Source organism: Alligator sinensis, unplaced genomic scaffold, assembly GCF_000455745.1.
Source record: "Alligator sinensis unplaced genomic scaffold, ASM45574v1 scaffold163_2, whole genome shotgun sequence".
Lineage (NCBI taxonomy): Eukaryota > Metazoa > Chordata > Crocodylia > Alligatoridae > Alligator > Alligator sinensis.
Genome location: NW_005842499.1, coordinates 63,261 through 77,632, shown reverse-complemented (window position 1 = coordinate 77,632; position 14,372 = coordinate 63,261). Strand labels below are relative to the sequence as shown.

At 43.6% G+C, this 14,372-nt stretch overlaps 1 protein-coding gene across 1 annotated transcript in view; it reads right to left on the bottom strand.

The window, feature by feature from the left end:
• The window catches only part of LOC102376229 (WD repeat- and FYVE domain-containing protein 4-like), a 62,331-nt gene that overhangs the window by 32,943 nt on the left and 15,016 nt on the right, over nucleotides 1-14,372 (bottom strand). The window contains exons 6-7 of the mRNA XM_006031340.3: nucleotides 3,312-3,524; nucleotides 1-59 (exon numbers count right to left, since the gene is read on the bottom strand). Coding sequence (XP_006031402.2) covers nucleotides 1-59; nucleotides 3,312-3,524 — 272 coding nt within the window. The remainder of the gene's footprint in view (nucleotides 60-3,311; nucleotides 3,525-14,372) is intronic.

Here is a 14,372-nt window from a genome sequence, read left to right as displayed (position 1 = left end):
TCTTTCCCTGATGCATTTTTTCCTTGGACATTTCTGGATGGATGATGTTTAGTAAAGAGCTAAAATAAAGAAAGAACAAAAACTGATTAACTGGTTTTCAGGAACTTGAGCAGTATGGAATTGAATTACACTTGAGTGCCTACTAGGTAGAATGAGATATCATCTCTACTACAAGTCCTGATTACCTTTTCCTCTAGACCAATACGGCTACAACCTGGATACCTGACACATGGAAGCTATCGAATTTTAGCCGATTTTTTTAAAATGAAATTTTCATATTTTCCCAAGCAGGAAGCAACTGTGACCACCTGAAATGTGAGATCCCACTGCTGCCTTTGTTTCAAGATAATCTGCATCATCACAGATCATCACAGGAGGTGAGAGGCTTCATACCAGCTATGAACTGACTGCCCAGAGGAGTTTTCCATCTATTGACTCCTCTGTGAAATCCTATGAAATATGAACTTTCATTTCTACCCAGGAGAACTTTTACAATCTTTTCTCCAATGCCTGATGAAGCGTGTTTGTTCCCGAAAGCTTGCAATTAAAGACATTTGGCTGAAGAGTCTTCTAGACTTCTGAGTCCATATTCTGTTCAATCTACTAGGTACATAAGTAGACTTAGGTACTTAAGTGTGATTCTATTCCACTCTGCTCAAGTCCTCAAAAGCAACAGTTAATAAAAAGGGTGGGTGGGTCCTCTTCCTCTTCAACGCTTTTTGTGATTCACTCAAATGCCAGATGATGGTGCATTACAAAAATTGATGCATCAACAGATTTTCAGGGACTTGAATGGGGTGGAATAGAATTGCATTTAGGAATTTAAGTCCAGTTGGACACTCAACAGGTGTAACAGATTCTGGCCCTTAAAACAGATTTCTTAATGTCTTGGAAAAATGGGGAAGTTTAACAGGACTAGAAGAAAGATAACGTTGTGCCAGCCTGACCTCAATTGCAGGAAGGATAAATAAAATGGCTGTTACTGGACTCAGTTAACAAAGAATTAATAGAAAGCAATTAAATTAATACCAATCAACATATGATAACGGAAAATGAATCTTGTAAAACTAATTTGACATAATTTTTATGAGATTACAGGTTTGGCTGAGAAAGATAATAAAGCTGATGTAATAATTTAAAACTTCTGTCAGGCAATTGCCATACAACATTTTGATTAAGAAACTAGAACAATAAAAAAATCAACATGGTATGTATTGAAGGAATTAAAAAGGAATTTAATTCCTTTTTAACTAGTAGGTCTCAGCTTTAACTGTAAAACAGGGAATAATTATATATGAGCTGTTATGTAGCAGTTATGTTTCAAGGGCATTCCCATGTGGATCATCATATTTTTAACAATGGCCTAAAAACACGATAAATTTGGGTCAAATGTGGAGATGACACAAATATGAAGGATCGGTAAATGAAAAGGACAGGCCACTGATAGAGTAATTGGAATTGTGTTGGTAGTTGGGTGCAATTAAACAGCATGCATTTCAATACAACCAAACATAAGATGCATCTAGAACTAAAATGCAGGTCAGAATGAAGGACACTATGCTGGGACACAGTACTTCAAAAAAGATTTGGAGGTCCTGGGGCTAAGCAGCTCAACATGTGCTCAACAATATAGCTAAGGGACCTAATATGACTTTCATGTATAAACAGGCAAATCTTGAATATGGGTAGAGAGATTATGTTTCTTCTGTGTTCTGTACAAGTGCACTATGACAGGAATCTTGTGTCTAGTTTTGGGGAATGCAATTCAAATGGGATGGTGCTAAATTAAACAAGATTTAGTAAGGAGTCAGAAGAATTATTGAAAGATTGGAAAATGGGATGTAGAACTGTCAGGCTCAAGTGTCTCATTAATTATAATATTCAAATAATACTAGCCAATTGCCTGTCAGGAATGATGAGTGGGGTGGACCACCACCGCCTCCGTCTCTCAGGAGCAGGATGGGGAGGGAACCTTGACTCTCCATCCCCCTTGGCCAGCACCCCATGCTGCCGCCGTCTGCAGGAAGCAGGGTGCCTCCCCCCGCCCCAGCTCCAGCTGCTCCACCCCTGCCATCATGGTGGCACTCCACCGCGCCACCACCTCCTGTCTGGAACACTTTTGGAGCATTCTCAGACAACCAGAGTGCGAATAAAGTATTACAGACATAGACCAACAGGCTAAGACATTTTTAATAGTAGAATGGTTATTAATGTTTTTTCCAGTTTGTTTAAAAATGTATTTCTAGTCATATTACTTCTTATGCACTGTAATAAATAAATTGGTTTTTGAAAGGGAGTGCCAATAAAGTCAGAACAGTTAGGGAGGGATGCCTTGAGTCTAAAAAGGCTGAGAACCATCATACATTAAACTGAAATGTGTATTTTGGTGGCGTATTTCAAGCATGCCAGCAGAATGGGTCCGGTTCAGTTATCACTTGCATAGGCTGACCATAAGGAAATCCAGGCCTCATCTGGGACACTGCCCTCCCCCTTTCTTCCTCCCCACAAAACTCTCACAAGTTGGTGGGTCAGGGCTGCATCCGGGCAGGCAGTGATGTCTGCCTGCCTGCAAGGTGCTCCATGCCTCTCCAACTGTTCCACATGCCCCTGTGTTTCTGGGACGCCCATTATAATTCTTAAGAGCCAGCCAGGACCAGCCTCTGATATCCAAGATTGTGCCAGATAAATTGGGACATATGGTAAACCTACACTGATACCACGTTCATACTGCTGTGCCTGCACTGACTACCAGATCTAACTAAGTCTAAAATCAAGCCCTTAATTTCTTACAAAGCACTTTTCAAGCATTGATTAAAACAAGGTTCCAAACTGAAGGAGAACTATGTGGAATGGACATAATAAGGGTTCCATATTTATTGGGTCTCACAGAATCTGAAATACATTTGCTCACTTCAAAATTTGTAAAGGACATATTTCTGTCTTCCAGCCTTGCAGGACCACCCTCAGATCCGAGCATCACACGGAGCTCTCTCTCTCATGCAACATCACCAGTGACAAAGATTCTGCATTCTGCCCTCAATGACACCTCCCAGATCAGATGTCTTCTCAGTCTGCTGTCAGCTACAGCTGTGCAAGTTCCCCCTTCCCCTCTTTGCCTGCCACCTTTTATCATGTGTCATTTATACCTGTGTAAAATGGGGGCTAAAAATACTACTAGATCCAAAAATGTAAATGCTCTGCTATTTACCTACACTCCTGTTCAGCCCTGGTATTTAATATTGAGTATTATTTGAGTATTAATATTGAATATTTAATTGAGCAGATGTGGAAGAGGGAAGTTCATAGTGTACCTGTTTTGGTATCTGCCCAAAGTTGCTGACGAAGCCCAGGATGGTGCTTTTAATCAGAGGATCACTAATGCTGTTGAGGTCCATCTTGTCTCCATAAAAATAAGGATGAAAGGTGTTAACCGCCTCCACTGCAGCTGAGCCATGTTGCTTATAACCAAAAATCAGATCAATCCAATGATGAAGATGTGCACTGACATAGTCACTTTCCAGAGCCTGAAACCAACAATGAAAGCTTGTTCAACAGAGTGCATCTCTTTGAAATATAATTAACATCCTGACTTGGAAGGTTAAATTTCCTACAAAGCATTTAGATTTAGAAAAGAGTGAATATGGATGCTTCAAATTCCAATCACTTCTCATTATATGTGGGCTTTATAAGAAATTGACCAAAGAGGCTAAGGGTATGTCTACATAACGATATGAAGGTACAATTGTAGTATATATCACTGTACCCATACTAACTTGATTTAGGTACAGCTATAGGTATATAGCAGTAAAAATTCAGTGACAAAGGCTTTAGCTTTTACGTGAAACCAAAGTACAAACATTACAAGGATCCCGGGTACTGATTGCTAACATATGCTGAAGCTGGTGCTGCTATATCTTCTCCTCTGTTGTTAACAATGCTATCTAGATTAATTTAATACATGAGATGCTTACTGAGCAGTTGACTAATTAGCTGCACAGTAAATGTCTCAACTTCTACACACACACCTCTATTAGCTTTGAGTAAACTAATTTACTCCACAGCAGGATAGTACTTGTATTTACAAGTTGTATTTACAAGTACTATCCTGCTACAGAGTAAAAAAATCTGCAGAAGTGCATGTGTAGACACTGGAGGGGCTGGCTGGAGCATGAGCTGCTTCAGTGCAGGGGCTGCCTGCTGGCTAGCCCCCGCACTGAAGCTCCCTCATGCCTTAGGCAACCCCCCTACAGCATGTTGAGCTGGGGGGAGCAGTCCCAGGCTGGGAGGCTGGCCCCTGGGACCCCCTGCCAGCCAGAGCTGCTCTGACCTGGCTCCACATGCTGCACATGAATATACTGTGGAGCTTATTGCTCCAGAGTTAATTGCTCCTGGATGCACAATTTGAACGTACACCTGGGAGCAATTAATTCCCGAGCAACAAGCTCTGCAATCTCTTCTTGCTCCGTAACAGTATGCAGATGTACCTACATGGTAGCATGATGTCTACGCAGTGACCTTCATTTCATTGCATAGACATATCCTAAACAGGTTAATGTGTCTATCATCTGCCTCTACAGACCTGCATTCTATGCTTTGTTTTGGTCAGAAATCCAAGTGAGCTTAATGGCTTCAACAAAGGAGCTATTCTGGTCCCGTTATAACATCAATGAATGGTTCCATGAAATGAGTTTTCCCCTCTCAGGAGGGGCACAGAAGTCGTAGGTAGGTGGTGCTGTAGGTCAGGACAGAGGGGTAATGGTAGAAGAGGAGTGGAGAGTGTTGCTCTGAGGGGTAATAGAAAGGCCATGTATGGCCCAGGAAGAGAGTAAGGAAGATGAACTGGTGAGTTGTTTGACTGAAGCTCTAAGAACTTTGTGATCCTGATCAGCAAATCTAATCACATTTTGGACTGAGTGACAAAAGCCACCAAATTGGAGCTGATAAGAATTACAACACCAAAGTCCCTTGCCCTGAAAAGCACAATGGAAGGCTGCTGGTGTCTCTTCCAAATTTCTTTTTAGAGGTCAGAGGGTGCATTTACATGAGACACTAAATAAGCAGTAGACTAATTCTACTATACATTAAAGCATCACAGCAAAAGCCATGCTATAGCACTAATGCATGGTGGAATTAATCTACTATGCATTAGTGCCACTAAAAAGGCATGTGCTGGTGCAACTGCATAGTACTACAGGTTACTGTGTATTGAGTTAGTACCTGTTATTACAGGTACTAAACTTAATGCGCAGTAATCATGATGCATTAAAGCACATGTAGATGTACCCAGAGGGAACTGGCTAATTTAGATAGGCTTGACTTTACCAATCTTATTTACATGAGATGAAATTGCTACACAAGATCAATAGCCATAACAAAAATCAGAGAGGTTCAAAGGGAGTAATTACAAGCAACTATCCCTCCCCCTTGGGGGTTCACACAAAGCTGCACATGGACAAGGCAGGATATGTAGCTGGAAAGATTTGTAAGGACTTGCTGACAGTGTGAAGGAAGGGACAGGCAGATTCATGTCCCTTCTACAGTCCCCAGAGAACCAGCCCTACCCTGTATAAGTGCAATGTAGGGTGCCTGTACTTGTGCTCCAAACCATTCTAATTAGAATGCGTCAGAGTAGACTTGATTAATCCCAGACTATTAACACCAGAGCAGACTTGATTAACCAGGTGTTCTGGAGCGTTCTAATTAGTAAGCTACAGCAAGCCTCATCATCACGTGCATACAGTGTCCTGCATTTCAAAATGGTGGTACAGGTGTTTTAACTAAAACTCATAGAACAAGCTTTAGTTGAACTGCCCCCATGGCCATTTTGAAATACAGGACACTGAATACACCTGATGCTGTGGCATTTTAATTAAAGCTACTGTCCAGGAGTTGTTCTAATTAACCCCCTTCCCACCGCAGAGCATGTGTATAGACAGCCATAGTACCGAGGCTTCTTTCTGTCTTTCCCTAATGCCTAAGACAGGCTTCTGGGAACTTTCAAAGTGGTAGTGTGGCACTATATTCCTTCCAAGCCAGGGCTGTGCCTTCCACACCATTCATATTTGCCCAGTGACTCCAAACAGCAATGGACCGTGTGTGTGCTGTGTTATTAAAAGTGCTGTAACTGGTCTGACTGTGGAGTGATCCCTCATGCTGGATTAGAAGATCTTCCAGGCACACCATCCCACAGCACACATCAGAAAGAAGCATGCTAATGGGTGCCAAAAGAATGGCTCATTTCACAAAGCAGATACTTAGTCCAGTGCATCTGGTCTAAATTACCCTGTCCGTAGCTATAATGATTACATGTTAGCAGAAAGAACAAGTGTGTCATACACTGCAAACAATAGGAAAACATTTATGCCTGGGCTCAAAACTCATTCTCATTAATAGAAGCAGTTATTATATAAATTACATACTGTAAACTTTACTTGGCACTCTCAGGAGAGCAAAATAAAGTGCTGAATGAATTCAAAGGCAACCAAGTGACAGGTTAGTATGTAGCAGAAAGTTGGGATATTACCTATATTTGGCCCACCTATGAAAAAGAGAGATGCACGTTAACATGAACCACAGGGGTTTGCTTTAAACACTGCAGAGCACCTCATCTTTAAGCATGGTACAGGAGACTGAGCTGGGAGGTGATGGTAGAATAGCTACAACTCCAGAGGCCTGAGCTTGGGCCCTACTATGGATTTGTGCTAAATACCACTCACCCTCTGGCAATGTAGCTATAAATGGGTATCTGGTCCTTCAGGCTGGGGGACCAAAAATGGCCAGACATGAGGCAAATCACATCATTCCCTTGTGTAGCTCCAGGTTTGGGGATGTTCCCACTTTATCCAACTGGCTTTCACAATTTCTAGTGTACAGAAAGTTGTCTTAGAAAAAGTAACTGCCTCTTCCTGGTAAATTCTGGATGGTGACTGGCTTACGATGCAGGCGATCTGTCCCTGCCACAGCCTTTCTGTTTGACCTTGTTCAAATTGCTTACTCTGTACAATGGTTCTTTATCTGTTAAACAGGGGTAAGGAGGCCTCCCTTATCCTTCCTTTGTGCATGTAGATTGTAAACTGGAACAGCCAAGTGCTGCCCCTCACCACTAGTAATGGTCAGAAAACAGAATTTTTATTCTAGGGGAAATTATGCCACTTTGAAAAGCATTTCCTGCCTATACTGGAATGAAAAAAATGAAATTCTCAAACGTCTTATAGAATGGAAACTAAAGAATTTTCACTTGGAAATAATGACTTGTTTCATTTTGACAATATCAAAACCATATCATAAAATATTAAATGTTATCTTTACCTACATATTATGCTTGAATTCACATTTTAAAATTATATTAAAGTTGCAAGGAAACAGAACAATAACATCAAAATAAAATGTTTCCTCATCATCAAAATGAGAATGTTGGAATGAATGGTTTTGAGGTGTTCTGATCAAACCTCTCACATTTCTGCACAACATTTCTATTCCAAAAGAGCTGCATTTTTTGATGGAAAATGGTTCGATCAAAAATTTTTGAACAACTCAACTCTCTGTTTATGTGGTTCTGAAAATCATGGGCTTGTGATCTTGTCAGAACTTTAAGGTGTTACTGAAATACAAATTAAACAAGAAGCACAAATATCAATATTGTTTCTGTAAAAGGGCTGGCTAGTGATGGAATAAATTAAATGGATTGGTTTGGGTTACTAAAAGGTGGAGAGATATGACAATGAATCAAGTTACTATACATGGGGACACTTGAGACCATAGCACTAATAATAGTGGGTGCATCTACACATGAAATTAAGGTGAAGAAATAAACTCTGGAACAGTTAGAGCCTGAGTAAACTGCTACCAGGTGCATTTACACATGTGCCTATGACAGCAGCAATTTAAAACGAGGTACAGCAGGCCTGGGCTGGCAGGGATGGGGGGGAGGGTGCAGGTGGAGTCAGCCCTGGGCTTCAGGTGACGGCAGCAGGTGGTGGAGAGGCTGGCTGGGGCATGAGGGTGCTAAAAGCACAGAGCCATTGGGCTAGGTGGCAAGCAGGAGTCTGGCCCCCACCTGATCTCTGTCTACATGTGCATTTCAGTGCAGTACATTACTCTGCCATACAACAGCACTATCTTACACAGCAGCTAGAGAGGGTTTGAACCTAAATCTCCTGCTTCCTGGAAAAGTACCATACCAATCAGACCAAAAGCTATTCACTGCCCAGAGCACTCCTCAGCTGTCCTCTGGAGCCTGTATCCATGGAAAGCCAAGAAATGATTTTTAACATCTTTATCAATGATTTGGATGCGGGGGTGAAGAGCTCACTGTCCAACTTTGCGGATGATACCAAGTTATGAAGAAGTGTGGTCACAGTTGAAGATAGGCTGCAGGTACAGGCAGACATAGACAGGCTAGCAAGTTGGGCAGATCAGAATCAAATGAAGTTCAATGTCAAGAAATGTAAAGTGCTTCACCTGGGGACAACCTCCCCACCCACACACACATACACATACACACACCTACAGGCTTGGCAATGCCAAACTGACCAGCACCACAAATGAAAGGGACCTGGGGGTAATAATATACCACAGTATGAATATAAGCTGTCAGTGCAATGCTGTAGCCAACAGGACAAATAATACCTTGCCATGCATCAATCAATGCATCTCCAACAAAACTAGGGAAGTGATTCTTCCACTCTACTTGGCATTGGTGAAACCGCAGCTGGAGTATTGTGTCCAGTACTGGGCACCACACTTCAACAAAGACAGGGTAAATCTTGAGAGAGTCCAGAGAAGGGCCACCCATATGATCAGAGACTTGCAAGGCAAGCCATATGAGGAAAGGCTGAGGGACCTGGGACTCTCCAGCCTGAAAAAGAGAAGGCTGAGAGGAGACTTGATAGTGGCTTACTGCTACATCAGGGGAGTACATCAAGGGCTTGGTGAACAACCGTTCACCAGGGCAACCTTGGGGAAAATCAAGAGTAATGGCCACAAACTCCTGGAAGATCATTTCAGGCTCAACATTAGGAAAAACTTCAAAGCTAGGGTGTCCAGACTGTGGAATAGGCTGCCCTCAGAGGTGGTGCAATCGCCTACCCTGGAAATCTTCAAAAGGAGACTGGACAGTCACCTTGCTCAGGACACCTGACTCCCAGTTGTCTTTCCTGCCTGGTGCAGGGGGCTGGACCTGATGGTCCCCCAAGGTCCCTTCCAGCTTCGCAATCTATAAATCTATGAAAGGGAGATAAGTGGGGCCAAAGCAAAGAAATGAAAGCAGAAGACATATGGCTCAGTAAAACAGAAGCCGCCCTTGAAGAGAATACACTCTGAATCTATAGGCTAGATCCCTGCTTCCAATGGGGCAGAAACTTGTCTGATGGTGGTCTGTTGCTAGTAAAGCCTCACCTTGAGCACTTTGTCCAGTTTTGGGCCACAAACTTCAAGGAAGATGTGTAGAGAATGACCAAAAAAAATACTGACAAAAATGAATACAACGTTGGGAAAATGACTTATGAAGAAAGGCTGAAAGAACTAGGACTATTCATTGTGAAGAAGAAAAGATGGGGGGATTTGATAAGAGCCCTCAAACAACTGAAGGGCAATTATGAAGAGGATGCAGATAGACTTTTCTTTGTGGCTGTAGGGGGCAGGACTAAGAGCAATGGCCTTAAACTGCAGAAGAGAAAATTTAGGTTGGCGATAAGGAAGAACTTTCTGACCATAAGGATGACCAAGCATTGGATCGGGCTACCTGGAAAGGTTGTAGAGTCTTCATGCCTGAAAGTTTTCAAAAGCAGGTTAGACTGACACTTGACTGGGATTGTTCACTCAGAGATTATCCTGCCTTGAGTAGGTGGCTGTACTAGGTGACCTCATGATGTCCCTTACAGCCCTACTTTCCTATGATCCTATTTTACCCAATGTATAGTAAATGCAGGGTAAACTGGGGAAGACTCAAAGTGCCCAGCCTGATGCCTAATGGTTAGAGTATGTTGCTGGGAGGCAGGTGTTGCAGGTTGAAATTTCCTCTAGGTGAATGGGGCTTAGAACCCAGATCTCCTGCTCCCTGGACAAACGGTCTAACCATTAGGACAGCAGGCTTAAAAGGTGGAGGTCCTCCTCCTCTACATGACATCTGGCAAGTAGGCACACAGGGCCAAATAGTATCCCAAACTGTGTGCAAGTAAGTGTCAAAAACTGCAGTTATACAGCTATGTACATACCACTTAGGCATATGAAATGTAAATGCCATTTGGCCCAAAGTGTTTGGATCATTAATCCATAGTATAGACTGAAGTCAACCTCTGTATAAAATAAAATGACAATGTAAAAGTTCCAGTATTAATTGTTTCTGGCAGCTTCCACAATGCTCTAAGTTTTTTCAAACAGAAATAAACTCAAAGCCTCTGCCCCAATGTACTCACCAAGAACTTAACTTTCATCACAGCCATGCTCCACCAAAATAACTTTAGTACATTAGAGTAATTGAATAAGGAGCAAAGGTGCCTGAGGTGCAAGGCTGCTCTGATACACTATAATTACAGTGTGTCAGAGCAGACTTGATTAATATAGTCCGCTGAGGTGTGGTAATTACTATGTTCCAGCAGATTCCAACGTCATGTGCATCAGCATCCCTGCACTGAAAAATGGCAGTGGGGGTTGTGAGTGGGTGGGCTTACCCACTACTCTTCATCCCAATGGAATCGCAAGGGCCTCTGCCTCATCTTCTTTCCCTCTTGCCTGCCATATCTTTGATGTCAAGTTATTCTTTGGGAGTATAGCTGGTATCTCTGGTGATGATCATAAGGAAAAGGTTGGTCTTCTGCAGGCCTCCACCACCCCTACATCCTGCCCCTTTCCTCTCAGGTGATGAGTTGTCTCTTCCTGTTAGTACTGAGTGTGCATCGCCAGTTCTTGGATCCTCTCTAGCCCAATTGGCTGTGGGCATCATGAGACTTTGATGGCCATGCCCTGTAGGCAGGTTGCTCCTCCTCAAATGTTTCAACCCTACTTGCGGTAGTCTTCCTTCTCTCCAGGATCAATGGACTCTAGGGTGATGGGGTCTCTACCTGCCAGTCCCAGGGTCCATGATCAGATGCCACTGGGTCTCAGGTGTTGACTCTGTGGCTTGATTAATCAGAACTCAGGTGTGCAGGGAATCTGGCTTTCCCCTGCTACATTTCCCTAGCTTGGGATTACTACATAACACAAGAAAAGAAAAACTTCGGAATCTGTGCTGGGCTTCAGCTTCACTGTCTGAAGCAGCTCTGAGCCAGTGGGCTCTTTTACTTGGTTCCTCCGGGCAAATCCCTTCTTTACCTGGGTTTGTCTAAGACGCTCCAAGACTCACTGTCTTCAGTGTCTCCTCTTGCCCTCTTTCCTGAGGGTTTCACACCCTTTCCCTGGGGCATTCCTTCTCCCGGTGTCCCCACCTCCCCAGCATATGGGCCACCCATAAGCAACCCACCATCCAGCTTCACTTATCTGGGTGGTAGGTCAGATTGGCTCCTCACTTGAGGTCACAGTCTCCCTGGCATCCCCAGCAGCTTGATTTCCCCAGCCCCTGCTGGGCGAGTTCCCTCAGAGCACTAGGGCAGCGTCACTTGCTCAGTCTTCACTGGGCAAGTTCCACGCCTCCTGGTGGCTTACCTCAGCATGCCAGGTGTTGTGGTGTTCCCAGACCTGGCCAGGTAAGTTTTTTTTTCTTGGGGTCTGTGGCCAGTGTAGAAAGGGGACATAAGAAGAGGCTGCTGCCACAGTGCCCAAGTGAGCTCTTGCTGAGCAGCGACACACGTGTGTGTGTGTGTGTGTGTGTGTGTGTGTGTGTGTGTGTGTGTGTGTGTGTGTGTGTGTCCAGCTCGGTGCCTGCAGGGTGCTAGCCAGCCAGCCAGGTCCTCCCTTAAGCTCAGGTGAGAGCCAGCAGGCAGCGGGAGCTGATGGCTACAGAGAATAGATGCCACTGCAGCAGCCAGAGATTTCCTTGCTGGGAAGTGAGAGGATATGTGTGTGTGCGTGCACATGTGTGTGTGCACATGTGTATGTGCATGTGCATGTGTGCATACATGTGTGCATGCATGTCTTTGTGAGTGTGCCCCCCACACCCCTAAATCTGCACAATCCTGAAAATTTAAATTGCTAAAAAACTGAAATAAATGCCTAAAAATAAACATTGATTTTAGCCATCAAAATTACTTAAAAAATAAAAAATCAAATTCTGCCAAGCCTACTTATGGACCAGTTCAGACAGAGTGTGGAATGGTTTGCTAGAAAAGTAGACAAATGGTATGATGGTACTGTGAAACAGAATACTGATGCCAGCATTAGTGGCAGAGCAGAGGGAGACAGTGGGAGGATATGATGAAAAAGGGACAAGCAAATAATGAAAGGAGTCATTTGGGACTGAAAGTGGGGATAAGAAACTTAAATTTGATATCACAGTGGAAGGCAAGGTGTGGAAAGATTCAAAGCATAACAGCCAGGAGACATGGTCAGAATGCCACATAAAAAAGCCATCCTTGTTGCTGTCCTTGTATGGGCTGAAGGAATCAGGGTGATCAGAGAGCAGCAAGGTGCAACAGCAAAGATATCAGTGGTGTCAGTGTTATGTTGTGAATGGAGGGGAGAGATCAATCTCTGAATTGTTAGGAATGAAAAAAGAGTGGCTTTGAATGCTGCATGGATGTATGGGGCTAACTAAATTTATTAAAGTTTGCATGCATGAATCAAGAAACAGAATTAGTGCTTATGGAAGAAAATCAGGTCCCTTTCCAATTAGAACCAGACTGAGACAGGGAGACAGTTTGCCTTTGATCCTATTCAACCTGGTATTAGAAAAAGTAATGAGGGGCACAAATAACATGAGGAAGGAGTTCAAGTGAACAGAGAGTTTAAAGTCCTCATATACACCGACGATATAGCTCTCATAAGTGCTCTGAAAAATATGAACAATATAGAAGCTCTGTATACCCAATTAACAAATGAAGTAAAGAAAATCAGACCACAAGTCAAACAAGACAAATATGGCTAGATGATGTAATGTCAGACCTACATACATTAAATGTGGATGACTGGAGAATGAAGGCATACAACAGATGGGAATGGATGAAGACAGTGGAGGCAGCCTAGAACCTGGGCCTATAATACTAAATAACAACAATAACAATGAAACAACAATAACAGTATTGAATTGGTGGTGTTGGTGGTGATATATGGGGCAGGGGAGAAGGGAGAGCAAAAGTGACCCCCTCCCTGCCCCAACACACACACACACACACACACACACACACACACAAACACAGCTACAAGCTTGAGTGACAGAGTAAAAATAATGATATTGTCAACAGTGAGACAAATTAATGAGTGGAGAAAGCTTAGATGGGATTTATGGGATCCGGGTTCTGTTTAGGAAAGGAATGAAGATCACAAGGCCTAAGAGAAGATGTTACAGATAGGACAACATGCAGGATGGCATAGTTGGAAACAAGTCAGCAGTTTCTAAGGTGCCACTCTGCCCTACCTTCCACCCAGACAGACACTGAAGACACAAGGAAAGGGACACCAGAACAGTGCAGTGTCATGGAAATTACAGGCTGTTTGTTTATCTGTGAAGAAATTAATCAGTGCCTTCATTGTCTCATCAGTGTCCATCTGAATAATTACCATCCAGTTCTCTAAATCACAATAGCCTGCTTATTCCACAATTCACAACACATACTCACAGCATAAAGGTATATAGCTCAGAGTGGAATCTGAGATAACCAGCTACTATGACCACACGGCAACCCCTGCAGCTCATACAGGCATACGCAAGTAAAACTAGCTGCCTGGGATCAGTTTAGCTGTAGCAGGACAGAGCTTAGCACAGACTAACTGCCTATGTATTTATGCAGCTCCTCAGGTGGGCCTTGCGGCCTATGCTGAAATCAAGATTAGTGTAACCGCCCAGCTGGCAGTAACCAAAATGGCTAGTTGTAGGCTAGCTTGCATATGTCTAGACCAGAGATGTCAAACATAGCTCACGATGCTCCTCCATTTAACTACTGGTTGGCATGGAATTTGGGAGCATGGGTAGCAGTGGGCAGGGCTTGTGGCAGAATCTGGGGCCCTGAAGCCCAGTGGACATGGTTCTCAGCAGTACCAGGTGAGTGAGGGCTGCAGCAATATAGCCCCACTTTTCTTGCAGCCACTTGGCCTACTGCTGCTTGCACAACCTCTGCCACAGCAAATGGCTGCCTGGCTCATCACCACCAACCCCACTATCACTGCTGCTGTTGCTGTGGTTGCAGCCATTGCTGCCAGCACCAAGGAGCTGGACCACCAAACATCCCTGGGGGAAGGAGGCAGAAGCTAGGGAAACAATCTGGGAGCTGGGGGAAGGGAGG